The sequence below is a fragment of the Diabrotica undecimpunctata genome, chromosome 1, assembly GCF_040954645.1.
Source record: "Diabrotica undecimpunctata isolate CICGRU chromosome 1, icDiaUnde3, whole genome shotgun sequence".
Classification (NCBI taxonomy): Eukaryota; Metazoa; Arthropoda; class Insecta; order Coleoptera; family Chrysomelidae; genus Diabrotica; species Diabrotica undecimpunctata.
The window spans coordinates 84857662-84880977 of NC_092803.1; the positions used below are offsets into that span (position 1 = coordinate 84857662).

A 23316-nucleotide genomic window follows, 5' to 3' on the forward strand; every position below is an offset into this window, starting at 1 on the left:
GAGACATAAAGAACTAATACATAGTCAAAAAAAATATCCTATTTACGAAATCAATTTTGCAGCCTTAATATTTAAACCAACCATTATAATTCCAAACTATCCAGATAATATATTTCTATCAAAATTAATTTTCAAATCTATACTCTGTAATTTAGGAGAGAATAAAATCATCATCTATACGGATGGATCAAAAAAAAGATTTAAAACAGGCTGTGTATTTTTAGTTTCTAATATTAACCATGTTGAGCAATATCAAGTCCCTTATTATTTATCGATTTTCAGTGCAGAGGCTATAGCTATTAGCAAAGCTTTAGATTGGTGCGAGATGAATAATTTACCTTTATCTGTGGTAATTGTAACAGACTCTCTCTCAGTTTTGAACGCCATTAAAAGCCCTCCTTTTAATCATTATAATAAAAATATTCTTCTATCTATAAAAAATAGTCTATATAAACTGCAGGAGTATGGTGTACGAGTTACACTAGTCTGGGTTAGAGGTCATTCAGGGATAACTGGGAATGAGGCAGTTGATATCGCAGCTAAAAAAGCACTTGACTCAGAATTGAAAGTAAACATGTGCAACCCATCAGATCTTATTAATTTATATAAGGCAGATGTAAGGGTTAGATGGGAAACTCAGTACAGTAAATTTTCAACTACATCAGAGAACCTCTATTTTAAACTTCAACCGGTTTTACCGACGAACATTCGTTACATCAACTCGTGGGATTATAATAGATATAAGTCATTAATTATATCACGTTTAAAACTTAATCATGGTCGCTTTCCAGCACATTTGTTTAGGATTGGTATCTTAGATTCTCCGTGTTGTCCTCACTGTCCAGAAAAACCTTTAGCCGATATAAATCACGTTTTCTTAGAGTGTCAAAAATATACTGCACATACAGATATGCTGTACCAAGAACTGAAAAAGTTTGTAAGTCTACCAACTAACATTCCAACTTTATTAGCACAACAAGAGAAAGAAATATACAACCTTTTAATCAAGTTTGTTTTAGAAGCAAAAATAGATATTTAGCTCATATATGGTTAAATATGTGTATATGTATATATGTGTATATAAATATGTGTTTACAAACATTATGTAATTAGAATCCAAACCTCTGTTTTACCCCATTTGTTAATACCTCCTGCCCGTGACCTAGTCTAGTTTGTCTTAATAAAAATGTCTTAATGGGTCCCTAGACAAGAAACGAGTGGCCATGTTTTTATCCCTATCCTATCCTTAATAATAATAAAAAAAAAAATACAAATATTCTGTGGCAAATAGACAAGTTCTAATGCCATCCACTATCTACACACACACACACACACACACACACACAAAATGCGACAGCTAGCGTAAGACTCTCTGAACAAGAAACAAATAAATTCTGTATACAGCGAGGAGTACGGCAAGGAGACACAGTCTCTACAAAAGTATTTACGACGCTTTTAGAACATACTTGTAAAAAGGTACATCTGAACGAGCATCGTATCAACATAAATGGAGAGAAGCTCAGTCATTTGAGATTTGTAGATGACATCGTCCTTATAGCCGATCGTATGGATGATGCAATAATAGTGTTTAAAAAATTATATCACTCTTCATTGGAGGTAGAACTAAAGAATAATATGAACAAGACGAAAATAATTACTAATCTGGTGCTTGTAACGATGCTCTGATCGTTTAACAGTTCGAACCGTGGGAGTGTCAATATTTGCGCATCCACTTCTACAACCTGACGGGGTAGTGGGATTCAAACGGCTATTTAAGGCGTGTGAATAGCGGAATTAGACAGTCTTGTAGCTAGCGCTCTAGGCTCCCTGACTCGCCGGTGTAGTGAACCTGCGAGCCATTCTGGACAGAGACAGTTCCGTATTGAGGATCATACTCTATCCTTAACCAAGCGGAACCCATCGGTACTGTGTATTGAACATTACCGTGGATCTGCACAGAGCCAAGCCGGACAGAGAGATTTCCGTATTGAGGATCGTACTCTGTCCTTAGCCAAGCGGAACCCATCGGTATTTGTGTATTGAACATTACCGTGGGTCTGTTATTTCATTTCTTCATTAGTAATAATTAGTTTCTTTTCTTTTATAGACGTTTGCCGGGGAATTCATTCATCGCGGGACCCAGACGGAAACGTAGAATTCATTTTATTTTTGTTTTATAAGTATACAACGTAGAATTCCTTTTTTTAGTTTTTATTTATTGTATATATATACTTAATAGATTTATTTTTATTTCAAACCTGTGTTTTACTGAGTCTGTCGCCCCGAAAGAGCTACCCATCACAAACTGGCGCCCGAGCAAAAATTAATAACATGCCGACAGATAAAGACACAGACTCAGTAACAGGTACGTCGTGGATAAACCGACTTTGCAAAGAGGAATTGCAGAGCGAGGCCGAAAAATACGGCTTAGATCCCAAGGGAACCGTCGACGAATTGAGAACACGACTCAGAACCTATTTTAAAAATCGCGAGGAAGCTACAGGAACAATCCCAAAAGAAAAAACTTCCAAGGGAACAGAATCCGACACACTGGCCCAGGAAATTTCGGGCATCCGAAGACAATTACAGGAATTAACAATAACGAAACAAATGGGGCAACCAGAATTGCTAAATCAAGTACGAAAGTGGAACACACACTTCGACAAGAAACATTCGGATGCAATAGAATTCTTAGAGAGGATAGACGAATTAAGCTTGGCCTACGAGATCGATAAACAAGATCTACTAAGAGCATTACCTGAATTATTAGGAGACCACGCTTTGTTATGGTACAGAAACAATAACAAAAATTGGAAGTCATGGACAGATTTCAGCGAAGATTTTAAAAAAGCTTTCTATCCCAGGGGATATTTGCTACAGCTAGAAGAGGAAATCCGAAACAGAAGACAGAGACAGAACGAAGCAGTAGATAGATATATCACGCAGATTCAAACATTAATCAGACGAGAAGGCTCTTTTTCCAAAAATCAAGAACTCGAAAGGATATACAAAAATTTGTTACCAGAATATAAGCTTTATGCTCGCCGCCGGGATTTCGGAAACTTAGCCGAATTACAGGATTTAGCCCAAGAATACGAAGCTCTAGAAGACGAAAAGACCCGAGCAAATCAGATTTGCCGTGGAAACTGGAGACGCACGGACCAAGCAGAGTACGATGCGAAAACGGCATGCTTTAGATGCAAGATGCCAGGTCACAGCCGTAAAAACTGCAAAAACCCATGGAAAAAGTTTTGTTCGCGTTGCGGCAGAGAAGGAGTTTACAGCAGCGACTGCTGTTTCAGGAGTCAGGGAAACGAATTACAGACTGGAGAAACAAGGAGTCGTCCCAGTCTGTAAAACAAGATTCGACTCCATTCGTTTTCGCCGTTACACAGCCAGTAAGCAATGACATTCGACTGTTCGCATCACTGAAAATAGGGCAAAGAACATACAGAGCGCTCATCGACACAGGTACCACTAAAAATTACGTCGGGGATAGAATAGCTCAGATATACAAGGACTCTCTAGATAGCTACAGCGGGAGAACAAGACTAGCAAATGGAGCGTCAATTGAGCTTAACCAGAAGTTGACAATTGAATGCGAGATCGATAAGTTACAAACCCGACAAACATTCATAGTAATGCCAGGGTTGACGGAAGATGCATTAATAGGAGTGGAATTCCTCAGGAACCATTCTATCGAACTTAAATTCGATAAACATACGACCAAACAATACATACAACATCAAGAAGAGACTTGTAACACTTTAAAAGACTCCACTCAAAATACGGAGTTAGAAAGGTTCCTAAGAAAAGAACTAAGGGAGTTTGAGAACATAACAGGACCCACCAACTTAATAAGACACGAAATAAAATTGAAGAAAAAGTGCGATCCAGTCAAGCAGCCTTACAGGCGGCACAATCCCGCAATGCTACAGATCATCAACCAAGAAGTGGACAAGATGTTAAAAGAAGGAACCATCGAACCCTCCACAAGTGGTTGGAGTTCACCGATTGTACTAGTTAGGAAAAAGGATAACTCGTACAGATTTTGCATTGACTTTAGAAAAGTCAACGAACTATCAGATAAGGACGCATATCCGTTACCCAGAATATCGGAAATTCTGGATAGACTTAAGGAAGCAAATTTTATATCGACCCTCGATTTGAAACAGGGATATTTTCAAATACCCCTAGAAGAAACAAGCCGCCCAGTGACAGCATTCAGCGTACCCAGAAAAGGCCATTTTCAGTTCAAAAACCACCCCATTCGGACTGCATTCCGCAGGAGCCACTTTCCAACGCCTACTGGATAAGGTAATACCTCCCGATATGGAATTCGCGTTTGCCTACTTGGATGATATCGTAGTAATATCTAAAACGCTCCAAGAGCATTTACCAAGCGGAACCCATCGATATTGCGTATTGAGCATTACCGTGGATCTGCACAGAACCAACCGGGACGGAGAGATTTCCGTATTGAGGATCATACTCTCTGTCCTTAGCCAAGCGGAACCCGTCGGCATTGTGTATTGAACATTGCCATGGGTCTGCACAGCTAAATATTTTGTTTGCGAGCATACTCGGAGCTTTCGCTGAATTGAAGCGAAAGCGAGTATAAATCTGCGCGCGATCGATTTCCCCCATTTCGTTTCTTTTTAAATACTAATTAATTTCTTTTCTTTTATAGACATTCGCCGGGGACTTCGTTCATCGTGGGATCCAGACGGAGACGTAGAATTCGTTTTAATTTTTTTTCATTGTATAAGTATACAACGTAGAATTCCTTTTTATTTTTATTTATTGTATATACTAAATTAATAGATTTATTTTTATTTCAAACCTGTGTTTTACTGAGTCTGTTGCCCCGAAAGAGCTACCCATCACAAACTGGCCAGTTTGTGATGGGTAGCTCTTTCGGGGCGACAGACTCAGTAAAACACAGGTTTGAAATAAAAATAAATCTATTAATTTAGTATATACAATAAATAAAAATAAAAAGGAATTCTACGTTGTATACTTATACAATAAATAAAACTAAAACGAATTCTACTGGATCCCGTGATGAACGAAGTCCTCGGCGAACGTCTATAAAAGAAAAGAAATTAATTAGTACTACTAATAAGAAACGGAATGGGGGAAATCGATCGCGCGCAGATTTATACTCGCTTTCGCTTCAATTCAGCGAAAGCTCCGAATATGCTCGCAAAACAAAATATTTAGCTGTGCAGACCCATGGCAATGTTCAATACACAATGCCGACGGGTTCCGCTTGGCTAAGGACAGAATATGATCCTCAATACGGAAATCTCTCTGTCCCGGTTGGTTCTGTGCAGATCCGCGGTAATGCTCAATACGCAACACCGATGGGTTCCGCTTGGTTAGGGACAGAGTACGATCCTCAATACGGAACTCTCTCTGTCCAGAATGGCTCGCCGGTTCACTACACCGGCGAGTCAGGGAGCCTAGAGCGCTAGCTACAGAGACTTAATTTTTGCTCGGGTGCCCAAATCGAAATATTGCTGTTGATGGAAGGTATATTGTGCAGACTACATCGTATAAGTACTTAGGATATGAAATTTGGTTGTCGCATAGGATTAGCCTGGGCAGAGTTTAGTAAATTAAACTATGTATTTAAATCGGGCCCACCCATATACCTCAAAAGAAAAATCTCTGACCACTGTGTGTTACCTCTATTCACTTATGGAGCAGAAAGATTAACACTCAGAAAAAGGTAGTTAATAAGATTCGCGTGACTCAGATGGCTATGGAGCGCCAGATGTTGGGTGTATCTCTGAGGGACCGAATTCCAAATAAAGAAATACGTCGTAGAACAAAAACAACAGACGCAATCGAAAAAATCGCGTCGTTAAAATGGAATTGGGCAGGACACGTCGCCAGATTAACAGATAACCGATTAACAAAACGTATTTTAGAGTGGAGACCAAGGCAAGAAGCAATACGGAGCAGAGGACGCCCATCAACTAAATGGACTGACGACCTGAAGCGTATTAGCAATAACTGCATGCAAGCCGCACAAGAAAGAGACAGATAGAAAGAGCTGAGGGAGACCTATGTCCAGCAGTGGACTCATACAGGTTGATGATGATGATGATAACGGAGGAGGTTACTAACTAGAGCGAATGATATACTAAGAGCTTTAGAGATGAAGATTATAAGATAGACTGAGACTACTCAAAACGAAATACCTCAACTAAATACTTGACAAGATTTTCCTAATCAATTTAAGTCAATTTATTTTGAAAATTATAAACAATTTACTTACTGTAACTAGTAAATGTGCGTATATGCATGTGTGCATGTATGTGTGTGCGTGTGTAAGTATGTGCGTGTGTGTGCGTGAGTGTATGTGTATGTACGCGCTTGTGTGCGTACGTGGGTGCGTGCGTGTTTGCGTGTGTGCTTGTTGGATATGTGCGTGTGTGCATGCGGATATGTATGGCTGTGTGTGTTTTTGTGTATGAGTGTGTATGTGTAATCATGTGTGTGTGTGTGTGTGTGTGTGTGTGTGTGTGTGTGTGTGTGTGTGTGTGTGTGTGTGTGTGTGTGTATGTGTGTGTGTGTGCGAGTGTGCGTGCGTGATGCGTGTGTGTGTGTGTGTGTGTCTCAGGATATTTATGGCAACTTGTGTGTGAATAAGCCTGCACTCTGGTAACTTCTAAAATTGTGGCAACTTACACACGTTGCCAGAATTTTTTTGGTATTTATTTCACTAACATCACATCATTTCGTCATGATTTTGAAGCAATAAACTGAAAATCTGGTTTACATTTCAGTAGATACTCGTTTTTTGAAGAAATGTCCATAAATTTGTTTTTAATTTAATTTCTCTAGAATGTGTGTTAGTTTCCATTATTTAGTTTGAGGCATGTTACTAACACAAGCCAAATTATGGCAACGGGGGCGTGGTAAGATAGTGGCTCCCTCTACCCAACAATGCGATGTTGCTGGACCGTTATTTTAGTTCTAGTTAGACTTTAGCGTTGAGTTGCCGCAATTTGGATTGTGTGTAGGTGAAATATTAACATGTACAAAACGAGATTACAAAAGCTGAAAAATGCTGTTAACAAAATAAATGCTGCTAATGAAATTACATCTAAGACAAAACAACAATTACTCGAAACCAAATCATGTGATAAGTTGCAAAATAACCTTATATTTCTTCCAAAGTATGAATCTACAAAATGTCTAAATAGAGAAGAACGTGAACAAGTCTTGGATTCCAAACACGTGCTATTGAATGATACGACTTTAAATGGTAAGTATATATAATATTTTTGTACTTTAGTTTGACTATTCAATTCAAAATATCTATCCACCTATTTCACCAGTCTGATTTAAAAATCACTAAATGCAATTTACGTTTCACCACGCCATATATACAGTGCGTCTATAAAGGCATTCATTCATTATTAGTTAAATAAACGATAAAATTAGAAATACCCGAAACAGGTTGATTTTAATTTACTATTTGTTTAAATTATAATCTAGTGTACAGGGTGAACCACATTCGTGTGATTACATCATCACCATTTTGAAGCTTGCTTTTTATTGCACGACATAAGAAATTTTTCATTTTCTTAGATCAAACTACAAGTAGTACAAGCTAATTTTTTTAATTATACGTGGACGTTTTATTAAATCGTTTAGTTGTTTATTATTTTTAGTAAGATGGTACAAGATAGTAAGATACATAAAATACAGTAAGATACATAAAGTACAATAAATTTAAACTACAAGTTGCCATTTATTGAAAGCGGCAAATAGCTTTCCAATCGAATTACACACAGTATTTTTTCTACGACTACACGATAATAAAGAAATATGCATTTTCCATTTTCTTAAAACAAACTGCAAGTTGCCATTTATTGAAAGCGACATATAGCTTTCCAATCGAATTATACTGCATATTTTTTTACGACCACAAGATATTAAAGAAATATGCATTTTCTAGTTTCTTAGAACAAACTGCAAGTTGCCATTTATTAAAAGCGACATATAGCTTTCCAATCTAATTATACAGAATATTTTTTGTACGACCATACGATACTGAAGGAATATAAATTTTTCATTTTCTTAGAACAAACTACAAGTTGCCATTTATGGAAAGCGGCAAATAGCTTTCCAATCGAATTACATACACTATTTTTTCTACGACTACACGATATTAAAGAAATAGGCATTTTCTAGTTTCTTCGACAAGACTACAAGTTGTAATTTATTGAAAGCGGCAAATAACTTTCCAATCGAATTACCCACAATATTTTTTCTACGACCACACGATACCAAAGAAATATGACTTTTCATTTCCGCAGAACAAACTGCAAGTTGCCATTTATTAAAATCGATAAATAGCTTTTCAATCAAATTACACACAATATTCTTTCTACGACTACACGATATTAAAGTTGCAATTTATTGAAAGCGGCAAATAATTTTTCAATCGAATTACACAAATGATTTTTTCTACGACCACACGATATCTATTCTATTGTGCAGAAGAAGCAAGCTTCTGTCAGCGGTCCTACGACCGCTCACCTTTTGTTTTAAATGGAAGCCCTTTTTTTCAATTTCCGGATTTGCCTTGCTGAGCTGCTTTCAAAAATGTATAACACGTTGCTTAAAATTGGTACAGGGTGGGCAGAAATACAAAAAAAGTTTATGGAAAGTAATACGTTACTGAATGTAATAAACAAATTAAATGGAATTATGTACTTTTGCAATTACTGTGATCCACTACCAAAATCAAACAAACGAATATTTACAATAAATGTTCAAATTGTTCTTCATTGATCGTTAGACAATGACTGAACCGGGCTTTACTTTCGTATCTAACATTATGTAGTATTGCGGGTATTATATGCCTTTCTTGTCTAATTCGTCTTGTAGTTGTCGGATATTTCCAGGTTTCTTTGTGAAAAGATATCAGATATTAAATAACCCCCATAAAAAGAAGTCTAATGGGCATATATCAGGTGATCTACCGGGACATTCCACTAGTCCCATTATTTCTATCCACCTTTGTGAAGAAGTTCTGTTTAAAAATCGCGCATAGTTACTGCGAAATGTGGCGGTGCGCCATCCTGTTGAAACTAGATTCAGCGGTTTAAAACAGTGGGTATTTGAATATACCAGGAAAAAGCTGGATCAGATCAGGAATTAATAAATTTTATAGGGAATCCAGATATAATGGTCCTGTTGAATTTTCGTCAAAAAATATGGAACAATAATTGTATTTCTAACAATACCAGCCCATGCGTTGGTTTTTTGTGGTCTTTGCGTATGGGACTCTTGCATTCAGTGTGGATTTTCATCAGAAAACGAGTGTTTTGCTGGTTAACACTACCTTTCAAATAAAACGTTGCCTCGTCCTAAAATAAAACATTATCAATGAAATTGTTATTTTGGTTCATCATATTATAGTCGCAGAATTCATTTGGTCAAAGTTGTCTTCAGGCAATTCATGGATAACACGTACTTTATAAGGGTGGTATCTTATTCTTTTTGATACTGAAGACTTTCCAATACCAAAATCCCTTGATAATCTCCGCATTGTATATTCATCAACTGTTGGTCTATCTTGCAATTTGCATCCCTCACATGTCCTAATTCTCTGTATTTACTGCTCACCGTAGATTGTGAAATAGATTCATGATCTAGGTGCACAAAGAGCAATCCGGAAATGAAAACAGAGTTTCCATTTAAAAAAATGCTGATGACGTCATCACACGAAGATGGTTTACCCTGTATGTTAGATTATAATTTGAAAAAAAAAGTAAATTGAATTCAAAAATTAACCTGTTTCGGGAACATCTAATATTATTGTTTATTTAGGTAATAATGAATTTATGCGTTACTTTATGGACGCACTGTGTAAATAATATCTAAGAGTGACATTATTAGGTATTTCCTATCACGTAAATTGTATATAGGAATTCCTGTACCTATGTATTACCTAAATTTATGCAATGGTTGGTGGAATCGAACATGAGTGAAACTGTCGCGTATTGTATGAGTAGCGTGTTAATTTGTATCCACATTTTATCCCAATTTTTTCAGATTCCTCTGAAAGTGAACATAAAACTAGCGGCAGCGAGTATATTCCATCGTCTCATTGTTCAGACAGTCCGCCATCTAAGAAGATACACGTTATTCAAAATATCGTAGAGAGGCAGTGCTTTAAGAGCAGGAAATATGGAAAAAATCAAGTCATTGTTATCATTCCTTCAGCTGATGAAAATGGAATGGAGCATACGAATATCTTCCAATGCTATGTCCACACTTTACTGAAGAAAATTGAATTCCACTCAACTTTTGCCAATTACGACCGATTTAGTGAAACTTAGTAATTATATCGATACAAACATGTTAAAGGTTAAACAAGAATTAGTACAAGACTACACTAATAATTATAAGTGGACACGGCTTGCAACGTTAACTTTATCTAGAATAATATTGTTTAATAAACGCAGATCGGGTGAAGCAGCAAAAATGAAGCTAACTGATTATATTTCCCGACCAACTTGGACGAAATAAAAAATTCTTTACTTTAAATTGACAGTAGTGGAAATTGAAGGGAAACGTGGCAAAAAGGTCCCAGTAATCCTAACTCCAAATACGAAACAATGTATTGATATTTTAATTCAACATAGAGTTACATGTGGTATTTCAAGTCAAAATGTATACATTTTCGCCAGATCTAATCCATCTAGTTCAAGTCTTAGGGGGCATGATTGCTTGAAAAAAATATGTGAAGAAATTGATTTGCAGAATCCTTCAGCAATAACGGGAACAAAGTTGCGTAAATATATAGCAACTGTATGTCAACTATTTGACATGTCAGAAAATCAATATGACTGGTTAGCTCGTCACTTAGGTCATGACATCAAAGTACATCGTGATTTTTACAGAATGCACGAAAGTGCGATTGAACTCACCAAAGTAAGTCGATTGCTTATAGCTGTTGATAAAGGTGAAGTGAACAAGTTTGCTGGAAAATCTATTGACGAAATAGAAATTAAAGGTAATGTTTTGAATATTTAACTAGTATTAATTTGTTTGCTTCTATGATTCATTTTCTAGATCTGCCTACTTTAGAAGAAGATGAGGAAGAAGAACCAGAAGCTGAACCGGAAGGTGAAGCAGGAATTTATAATGATGAAAATGTTCAGACCATTCACAAAAGAAAATGTAAGTGATTATTTGAACAATCTTAAGTCAAAACTAAAAAAAAAACAGTCAAAAATATATGGAATATTTCAGTTGTAATCTGAGGTAAATGCCAAATTAAAATGAGAATACTATTTTTTGCTAACAATATAATTTATTAATTTATTGTTTATTGATTTTTTTAGTAACCAAAGCAAAAAAGTCCAAAAATATTTCCAGAGGTCCAGTTCCATGGACGAATCAAGAAAAGGAAGCCGTCTGCAATTATTTTAAACTTAATATTAAGAAGGGAATTGTACCAAACAAAAAAGAATGTGAGAAATGCATTGAGCTACATCCCATATTAGTTGAAAGATGTTGGTCAAAGATTAAATTTTGTGTTAAAAATGAAATTACTAAACTTATGCGCATTAAAAATAGCAAAAAGTAACTAATAATTTTGGATGGATTTTTAGATGTCCTAGCAGTTTTATTTCAAGGTTTTACATTAATTTCTTGGTCCTAATAAGACTAGATTTATTTGAATTATTCACCAAGCATTTTTTATGTTTCAAGTTTTATTGAATGCATAATCGTTATTTTAATTTACATTTAATTTTACAATTTTTTAATTTAGATATTTCAGTTTATTTAAAGTATTGTTCAGAATTAACAACAATGATATTTTAATCCTAGTTTTGTAACTCATCAAATAATCAAAAAAATTAATGTAGATCCTACCTAACTGTGACACTTTGTAAAACACTTAATTCCTAGAATAACTGTATCTTACTCATTTCTAGTATAAACTACATTGATACCGATACGTGCTTAATATAAAATGTTTCTAAATATATCTAGATTTTTTCTTAAACATGGCAACACTGCTTTCCAAACACATTTAATTTTTTAATACTTTTGGCAACCTATGTTACACACGATCACATATCTAGATACTTCTGGCAACTTTTTTACACACTATCTGTTGAAGCATATTTGTGGTTCCGTTGCCACAAGTGATATATATGCATAGCTTCGACAAAACGGAGTGTAAATCAATGGTTTCTGTACACACAGATTTTTCTTCGTCACGGTACTATGTTTATGACATCTTCTCAATTTAACCACAATTGGGGCTTATGCACACGTTGCCATAAATATTGCACGGCGTGTATATGTGGGTGTGTGTGTGTAAATTGGGATTATTGGTGTTGAAAATAATCTCCATTCGCCATCTTACTACCATAAACTTATTTTGTGAAGACTAGAACTTGTTTGTTCCTTATTTATGTGTATTAAATAATCGGATTTAAACGGAAAATGAAATTTGGGTTACAAACACTTACTTGTTTTAAATCAATGTGTATTTTTGGTCTTGCCCACATCTTCAGAATAAACATAATGTTAAAGATAGCTCCAATAAATATAGCTGCTTCCACGCCAAACAAAGTTCCAATAATCAAAGTGCTAATGGTCAAAAAGAAATCCACTTCTAACAAAATAAGAAAAAATTTATATTAAATTTGTTAAATGTGTGAGAATGACAATAAGATGAATGAAAATCAGATACCTATCTATATATAGTAAATTTCTTTGTAGCAAAACTTTGCTTTGTTATATGTAAGAAATTTTACATCGAAAAAATACATTTTTAACTAACACTTGAGTTTTCTAGAATTGTGGATAAATGCTCATTGAATTTAATTGTATAAATATTATAAAATGTATGTTGTACTTATACACTTTATACACTGTTTTTTTTTCCATTTGTTTTATTCTTTACTTAAATTTAGATCAGACCAGATGTAGACCAGAAAATTATACATAAAAGACTCATATTTTTAATATTATTTGACATATTTTCTGATTTTAAAAGGTTGTAAAACTAAAAATTACATTTTATAATTGTTATTTGACATGTTGACTTCCACTTCGGAAATCATTTTCAAAAAACAATAATTTTTAAATAGGGGGTTGTTATTATAAACAATAGTTATTTGGCTTTTATTGTTTTCCAAATTGAAGGGTGACTTACTTGGCCGCGAACTTGTAGGCAGAAAGCCATGCTCTTATTTGACAATTCTGAGGATGGTGTTTGTACCGTCAGGATGATAACAAATTCTGGTTTTTTTGTGTATTTATGTACTAAGTCTTTATGTATTAAATGTTTGTGTATTGTGTGATGTAGGTATTATCTATAATTATAAATGATGTGTATCTGACTTTCTATTAATCCGCTAATAAAATCTTCTTTTCCATTTCTTTCTTTTGGGTTTGCTACACATTTGTCTTTATTAAGTAAGATGAGAGCTCTTTTTTGCGAAATATAGTACTTATTTATATTTTTAGATTTTTTAATGAAAATATTGGACTCTATTATTACCAGATATAAGGAATAACGAAATAAGTAAAATTTTTTATTTTAAGTGATTTGTTTTTCGAATTTAATTGCTTTATCAGAAATTCAGATTTCTTGAAAAATTTACAAAGAACATATTCTCCAATATTATTGTGACGCATTTCTTATTACTTAACACAACTGCTTCAGAGTGTAATCAAATTGAAGAAGTTGTAATATAAGCAAAAAGCGGTCTCGAGTTAAAACTTTTGCAATAAATTTATTATGAAATATATCATCTTTAGACCAATATAAATTTAAATTTGATACCTGAGTGAGGCCCATTGCGATTATTACCCCTAGCAAGGCTCTTATTTCAGTTTTGTTCATGGCTGAATAAATTTAACCTGGATTTTCTTGAGTGTTGAATACTTAATTGTTGAATAGCATAAATGTTGGTTTTATTAACAATAATATCCAATATTTCATCAGTTACGAAATGACTAAAAACGTCTATTAGTTTCTGTACCGCATGTTCAATACCAAATACCAACTAATGGATTCTTTCTTACTACAAAATCGTCAAACTTGCTTGTATGGTGTAGTAATAATTTCGTCATCACTATCAATAAAAGAAGGAGGATGAAGAAGATTTAGGAAAATAACTTTAATAAACAGTGGCAAATGATAGATTTCCTGGCGGATGGATTGGTCTCTACCACGGTCAGCGGAGGTAGCATCTCTAGATTTATTTCTACGGGGATATCGAAAATCAATTGTGTATAAAACACAAGCTCGAGATTTTTAAGATTTAAAGGTAAGAATAAAATCAAGGAATAAACCACTGAAAACTTATGTTTTCAACACTTCCACAAATTTGTGGTTATGACCTTCAATTTCACGTTCAATGCCACCTACTTCAGGAGATTCTTCATCATCGGAATCCCACAAATTATTAGCAATATCTTGCAGTTCTGCAGCTAATAATGGTTTTCGGGACATTTTATTCGCACTATCTACTTTCACTGTAATTCAATATAATTTTAGGAGCTTAGTTGTCGACGCTAACATCGGTATCAAACGACTAATAGCAGATGCATTATTTATTTCAAAATATGTATAGGTACCTATCTAACAATATTATTATATTCCAACAATGATTATCAGTTTTTAAAATTTATTTAGAATATATATATAACACCTAGTATAAGCATCTCTTTGATGTTCACATCAAAGAGATGTTTACATTGTTTGTTACACGTTTAGACTTTATTATTGTAATTTCGGAATCATAAAAGTCGTTTATATAATCCACAACAACATTACCTGACTGCCAGATTAACTTCTGTAACAAAGACTTAGACTTTAGATATAAATACAAATAGGGTCCGACGGGCACGTGCTGCCCCTTTACGTGACAAAAATTTTTTGGACATAATAATTTCAAAAATGATAATGAGTATTTTGAATAGCTCATGACTATGTTGAAGGAAGGGGTAGCGGGTGGCACTCCTTTACGATCCCGGTAGAGGATAGGCTACTACAGGGCTTGGTGACCCTGCCCCATGCTAGCCCCTGACATCCCTCCATCTCATTCGAGGGAGTCGGGTCCTTATACCCTTTCCTGTCTTTCCCAATTCATCCTCACCTACATCCTTGTCAACTCGCCAACCCGCTCGGCAAGCGTGGCGTTTTAATTGCCATTTTCCCTTCAATATATCCATGTATACATCGAGATTCAAAAATAAAGTACCCCAGGTGGGTAGAGTTTATAACTCAGAATCCCACTCCAATATGGACTGCCTCACGGATTCTGGGGGAGGCAGAAGATCGAAAATACATGACAATAATAAACAAATTAATTCTCAAAAATTTAAATTTGCTACATACAACATTAGAACCATGAGAACGAACGACCATCTAGAGGAATTAGAGCAGGAACTAGGGGCTATTAAATGGGATATTGTAAGCTTATGTGAAACGAGACTTCAAGGAGAGAAAAAGACCACCCTAAAATCTGGGCACACTTTATACCAATATAATTCAGAAGAGAACCACAGTCAAGGAGGAGTGGCTTTCATGGTCAACCGAAGAATAGAACACCACATTGTAAAATACTCAGCAGTGTCGGAAAGAGTGATATATCTTGTATTAGAACTGAATAAACGATATAGCTTACAAATAATACACTGCTATGCTCCAACTTCCACTGCGGATGACGAGTCAATAGAACAACTCTACGAAGATATAACGCGAGCTAAAGACCTAGAAAAAACACATTATGTTATCATCACCGGAGATTTTAATGCAAAAATAGGGCGGCGAATACCAGGCGACTCAGACTACATAGGAAACTTCGGTCTAGGCAACAGAAACACCAGAGGAGAGACATTAGCAAATTTCATAAGAACCGAAAAAATGTTCTGCCTGAACACGTTCTATAAAAAACAAATACAAAGAAAGTGGACATGGCGTAGCCCGAACGGCCAGGTTAAGAATGAAATAGATTTTATCCTTTCCAGTGATAGATCAATATGTAAAAACATCGAGGTGCTGAACAAATTTAATACTGGCAGTGACCATAGGACCGGGAAGAAGACGCATTTCCTGGCTTCAAAATTTGCGAAAGTGGTATAACACGACTACCACTGAACTGTTCCGCGCTGCAATAAGCAAAGTGAAGATAGCCGTGATGATCGCCAACGTCCGGAACGGATAGGCACTTTAAGAAGAAGAAGAAGTGACCATAGACTAGTTCGTGCCGATATACATATTAACGTAAAGAGAGAAAGACGAAAACTATTAACAACAAACCCTTTACCGACGGCAGACATCCTAGCCAGTAATAAAGAGAAATATCAAGAGGAATTAGTACGGAAACTAGTAGCAAATACCTTTGAGCACAAGAATATAGATGAACTAGCTGAGAAAATAACTAAAGACATACAAACAGTCACTAAGAAACTTTGTTGCAGAATAAGAAAACAAAAAGAAGCTAAACTAAAACCCGAGACTCTAGAACAGATAGAGAAAAGAAGAAGAATGAATAGAGATAACCCGGACTATAAAGCGCTCAACAGAAGCGTTGAGAAAAATATTCGAAAAGACCTCAGAGCTTATAGAACAAACCAGATTCTTGAAACCATAGAGAACAATAAGAACATGAAAGTACTAAAAACATGTAAATCCGCTGGCAGGAATAAAATCATAAAGATAAAAGACGACCGTGGAACATTATGCTCGCATAAGGAAGAGATCGTTAGAGAAATCCGAAAATTTTACGAGAAGCTGTATACTTCTACTATTCTGAACCCCGGTATACCAACACAACATATCTTAAATGTGGGCTCAGAGGATCTCCCTGAAATAATAACATCAGAAATTAGAGCCGCCCTAAAACAAATGAAAAATGGGAAAACACCAGGAGAAAAAAAAATTACTTCAGAGATGCTAAAAATGGGAGGCACTGCATTAGAAGAGGCAATGAGAGCATTACTGAATAAATGCCTATTGGAAGGACAAATACCAAAAGCATGGAAAAATGCGGAAGTCATTCTACTCCATAAAAAAGGAGACGCCGCAAATATAGAAAACTACCGACCAATAAGCTTGTTGTCACACCTTTACAAACTACTAACCCGAATAATAACAAATAGATTGACAGCTAAGCTAGATGCATACCAACCGGTGGAGCAAGCAGGCTTTCGTAAGGGTTTTAGCACTATCGATCACTTGCAAACAATCCGGACAGTTATTGAAAAAACAATAGAGTACAACATACCACTACATCTGGCATTTGTCGATTATCACAAAGCATTCGACAGTATCGAGAAATGGGCTTTCTTAACAGCATTGGACGACGCCAGAGTAGATTCAAGATATGCTGCCCTCCTTAAGAATATATACGATGATGCTACCTTTCACGTAAAAATAGATGATGATCTGGAAACTATAAAAATAGACCTTGGCAAAGGCGTGAGACAGGGTGACCTACCTTACCCAAGTTATTTACTTTGGCATTAGAAAATGTCTTCAAAAAACTAAATTGGGTCGAAAAGAGATTAAAAATAGATGGAGTATATCTTAACCATTTGCGTTTCGCAGACGACATAGTACTAATAAGCACAGATATCCATGAACTAAAATCAATGCTACAAGATTTAAATCACAAATCGAATCAAATAGGATTAAAAATGAATCTCGACAAAACAAAGATATTAAGCAACAGCCTAGAAAACATCACGATAGATAACATCAATGTAGAAAAGGTAGAACAATATATATATATATATATATATATATATATATATATATATATATATATATATATAATATATATATATATATATATATATATATATATATATATATATATATAATATATATATATATATATATATATATATATATATATATATATATATATATATATATATATATATATCTAGGACATGCAATTAAAAACGAAAAGGAAAATCAAACCCTAGAAATTAAAAGAAGGACACAATTATCATGGGCTGCTTTTGGGAAGTTGAGCTTCATTTTAAAAGACAGAAAAATCCCAATACACTTAAAACGAAAAACCTATGACACTTGTATACTACTAGTTGCAACTTATGGATTGGAAACTATGGCAATAACAAGAAAAATGGCAGAACAATTAAGAGTAACTCAACAGGCCATGGAGAGGGCCATGTTAAATATAAGCCTCAGAGACAAAATTCCTAACACCGAAATACGTCGAAGAACTGAAGTAACCGACATCATGGAAAAAATAGCGACATTGAGATGGCAATGGGTAGCACATGTAGCAAGACAAGACACCAACAGATGGTCTCATAAAGTGACATTCTGGAGACCTCGAGAAACAAAAAGAAGCGTGGGAAGACCCAAAAAGAGATGGATAGACGATATAACAGCTGTAGCTGGAAAGCAATGGATGAGAATTGCAAAAGATAGGGAAGCGTGGAAACAATTGGAGGAGGCCTATGTCCAACAATGGATGAATGAAGGCTGAAGAAGAAGAAGAAGAAGATGTTGAAGGAAACATACTTCTAAATAAATTCTAAGGAATTATAGTTATATAAAAAATCTAAAAATAAAAAATTAAAATAAGTAAATGTTTTAATACTTACTGCTACATCCCCATAAGACCGGAAATATGGCATAATCAAACAAGGAACTTACTGCTGTAATCAACACAGCTCCCAAAGCAGCTTTAGGGATAAAGAAGAAATATGGAGCCAGAAAACTTAAAGCCAGTATGATTACAGTACCTGAAAACGTATGATATTAAAATAGCAAACTCATATTTACATCGTATATTTACATTATTATTGTTAAAATGGTCAGTCTAATAGCCAAGTGGGCTAGGCGGACGAAGCGCTTTTACTTCATTGTGACAGATCTAGTGGAGTGATAGTTTATTTCCTATTTGTAGGACCAATTTTAGCAGATAAATGGCAAAGTAGTACCTGAGTAAAGTCCTTGTAGAGGCGTTCGTACGTCACTGCTGCTAGCAACGGCAGATCTCGTGAAGGCTCCGGAACTGGGCATAGCTCGAACGAAGGAACCAAAAATGTTCGCTATTCCAAGAGATATCATTTCCTGTGAAGCATCCACTACTGAACTTGTACCTGAAATTTTTGGGCAAAACAATTAAGGTTATGTTCTATATTCTAATAGGAACGTAACAAACCAAGCCATAAATACAATTTTTCTTACTATATGATTTAGCTATGGCCACATTGCTAAGCACTGCCACCAAAGGCACCACAAAAACTCCACTGCCCAAAGATTGTACCATCTCGACAGTTTCTACGGTCCGGTTTCCGAAGTGAGTGCTAAGAGAAGGAAATGATAAAACTGGAACACCTTTGGGAACATTTCCGATGATTTGGAAAGGAGTATTGCCAGTTTTACTCCAGCATCCGGCTACTATAGTAGCTAGAAGGACAACTATAGCATTTTTAGAAATAGAGAGTAACCATATAATTTTCTTAACTGTTGAGTTTTCTGTCTTAACAAATCGATTAAGGTTCTGAAACAAAAACAAGATTAACATATAATAAACATAATGGAAACTGGACACTGTGCGAAACGGAAAGAAGAGAGAAAGAAAGTGATTGTGATTAATAAGTATCTAGTTAAAACTAAAATGAAGGAAACTTAGACGATGACAATTATTATAATAAAGTGTAGGTAGAGATGAGTTATCAAGAAAGTAAGTCCAAATACAAAAGAGTGTAGAGATTATAAACGGGCACATTTTAAAACAATTCCACAAGTTCAAGTACCTGGGATGTTGGATCGATGCTTCTTCTTAGGGTGCCTGTCTGTTCCGAACGTTGGCGATCCTTAAGGCTATGATGACTAGATAGATAGCAGCATAAATCCTGATTTAGATATAAGATCAATATACACAATAAAACAGGCCAGGAAATCTTTCGAAAAAATCAATAGACTGCTATGTGATTCTTGAATAAAACTCGAAATTCAACCACATTTATCAAAATGCAACGTCTGTTCGACTCTTTTCTATGCAGTTAAAACGTGTGGACCCTTAAAACAACGGTAAATAAATTGAATGCCTTTGAAATGTGGATCTACCGGAGAATCCTCAAGTTTTTATGGAAATCGCATACCTCAAACAAAACAGTACTGCAGATAATAAGCAAGGAACGAGAACTTTTCAACTCGGTGAAAGTTAGAAAAACATTATAACTAGGCCACATACTGAGAAATAGTAAGTATTAATACGCTTAACTAATAGTGAAAAGAAAGATCGAGGAAAAGAGAGAACTAGGAAGGAAAATACTACCGTGGCTAAAAAATATCCAAAAATGAACAGTGCTAAATTTCAGCAAAGAAGAGCTGAAGACAAATAAGAGTTGGCAATTGTATATAGTATCCAACCTCCATTGAAGGAAGGAAACTTTAAGAAGAAGTAGAGATTGTAACTGTAAAGTAAAGAACATCTTATTATTAAAATTGTTACAATTACAGATGATTCTGAAGTTATTAAACAGAAATTGAATGACGCATGTCATTTTAGCGGTATTAAGACGATAAATTTTGTTGAGGGTATGGTGAAACAGTGGGTCGACTAAATTTGGGGAAGGAATTCTGGAAAAGTTAATATATATGTATAATCGGTTGTTACATATATATTGTTGACACACTTATTGTTATTTGTAGTTTATAATTAATAATTTGTACAGGAATTAATTCAAGATGTATGTATGTATGTAACTGAGATCACATGTTTTATTACGAGTAGGTACTGACCAAACATTACTATTACTGAGTGAATCACCTAATTTCCTCTCTGTTTTGTAACCTCTAAAGGTTAGATAACACACCGCCGTGTTACTTGGCCAATTGTATTATCTCTTTCTATCTCTCTTCCTTTTAGAGAAACGAAATTTTTTCTTCCTCAAATAGATACTGTTACCTAAACTATCGTATTTTTTTACGAAATAACTATTTGTATAAAAAAAATTTTACATCAAATAAATGTAATAACCTTACTTCAATTCATAAATCTGTTATGAATAATAAGAGTAAAATGTTATGGCATGTCTCGCAAAACAGGAAACCAAAAGAAGTATATCGATGACAGACAACCGTATATACTGTAGCGGGATTAAATCAAACGAGCAGTTCGAATTTATATAAATATATTTATTTATAAGTTTAGAGTTCGGTACTCTCTTATCAACTAAACTCTACTCCTAACATCGTTACATATATATACCAAAAGTATTATGTTCGAGAATACTCTGGGGTAGTCCCACCTCTAATTCGTCTCATCGAAACCGCATCGAAAGACGGGCGCTATTGAAATGCCAATTCTTACGTTTTCTAGATTTATCCTTCTAAGAATTATGACGTATCGGAGATGGGCTATTTCGTTACACTGCTCCCGTCTTAGATCTGAGCGTTCCGATCAGCAACTTCAAACGTAGGCCCAGGATGGCGAAATCTACAGAGCTCTCCAGCTCTGCATGAACCCCTTAAGAAGAAATAACAGTCGACAGACTTTGAAGGACACGATCTCTTCGGGTTAATAGAACACACAGTAATTTGTACGCCAGTTTCTCGGAAGATCACTTCAAGCATGCTTCTGACAATGTTCCAGTCTAGATTTTCTAGTGCATGGCCTATCTTGGGTAAGGCCAAATTCTTGATGTCATAATTGCACATGATTTTCTTCAAATTAGTTAGAGCACGCCATATATCCTCGTAGCTTGCCCTGTCTGTATACGACTTCCTGGTCACCATATACAGCAAAGATCAAGGACCATCTTCTAATCTCAGTACTCTTCCAACTTTAGGCTGCTGGTTTTTTAACTCGTCCAAACGACCGAACTTCCTATAGAATACAGATGAGATTCCTTTAGTCATCTCAGGATCTTGAGCAACACAGTGGGCTAGAGAGACGTTATGCGGCACACTAAAAAGATCCTGCTGAACTTTTGTCGTCAAGTCGAATCTAGCACTCTTTCTGTCTGCGTAATTTGACATAAATTCATTAAAGCTTGGTCGCCGGTCATCTTTGATCTCATGTTAAAGGTTCGTGCTTCTTCTGTTTCATTTGAGTTTAAACTACTTTTGTTTTACCTTGCGGCAACGTCCTAATTCGGTATATTACGTCATTTATTCTCTTTTTAATTTGATACGGACCCTCCCATTGTCTTTGCAGTTTAGGAGACAAGCCACGACGACGTTGTGGATTATAAAGCCAAACAAGATCACCTACTTCATAGCTTTCATTCTTACATCGAGAATTATATTGATCATTCATTCTGTCACTAGCTAACTGGATGTGTTGTCGGGCAAGTTCATGAATGTTATTAACTCTTAACTTCAGGCGGTCGACATAATCTTCGCTTGCAACATGTTCTTCGGAAGGTCTGCAGCCAAACTCTAGGTCGCAGGGCAAACGAACTTCACGACCTAACATCAGGCAGGTTGGAGTCTGGCCTGTAGTTTCATTCACGGCCGAGCGGTTGGCCATTAGGAATAAATGAATGTGCTGGTCCCAATCTCTTTGATGTTCTGATACAACTTTGGACAGATGTTTACCCATCGTTTGGTTCATCTTCTCGACCACTCCATCTGATTAAGGATGCAGAGGTGTCATTCTGGTCTTATTGACACCAATCAATTTACAAACGTTTTAGAAAAAGGTTGTCTCGAAGTTTCGCCCTTGGTCGGAGTGGATCTCCAAAGGAACACCAAATTGGCTGAAGAATTCTTTAACAAGTACCTCTGCAACGGTAGCAGATTCTTGATTTGGTATCGCGTAGGCCTCAGTCCATTTCGTAAAATAATCCATAGCTACCAGGATATATTTATTTTCATCATTCGTCTCTGGAAGTGGACCTGCAATGTCGTTTGCTACTCTTTCCATAGGACTACCAACATTGTACTGTTTCATGGGTGCCCTCTTTTTACTAACTGGACCATTACTGGTTGCACACAGTTCACATTTCCGGCACCATCTTCTTACATCATCTTTACAGTTCACCCAATAGAACCGTTCTCAAACCTTTTGCAAAGTCTTCGTAATACCAAAGTGTCCACCTGATGCACCGTCATGCAACTAACACAATACTTCAGACACTTCTTTTAGGTATAATCAACTGAAGCTTAGTTTCTGTACCATCATCGTTCTCAAAGGTTCTATACAGAAGATTATCTTTCAGCACTAGGCAATTCCATTGGATCCAGCAACACTTGACTTCTGGACTACATGCACTAATGTCTTGCCAAGAAGGTCTTTCACTTCGACGCATCCAATCCAA

The 23316-nt window shown here is 35.6% G+C and overlaps 1 protein-coding gene across 4 annotated transcripts in view; it reads right to left on the reverse strand.

Moving 5' to 3' along the window:
- LOC140451013 (sodium-independent sulfate anion transporter-like) overlaps positions 1–23316 on the reverse strand; it is a 129672-nt gene that overhangs the window by 49181 nt on the left and 57175 nt on the right. For all 4 annotated transcript variants that reach the window (XM_072544725.1, XM_072544721.1, XM_072544733.1 and 1 more), the window contains exons 5-8: positions 19232–19547; positions 18982–19143; positions 18643–18783; positions 12516–12661 (exon numbers count right to left, since the gene is read on the reverse strand). In XM_072544725.1, the coding sequence (XP_072400826.1) occupies positions 12516–12661; positions 18643–18783; positions 18982–19143; positions 19232–19547 (765 nt within the window). The remainder of the gene's footprint in view (positions 1–12515; positions 12662–18642; positions 18784–18981; positions 19144–19231; positions 19548–23316) is intronic.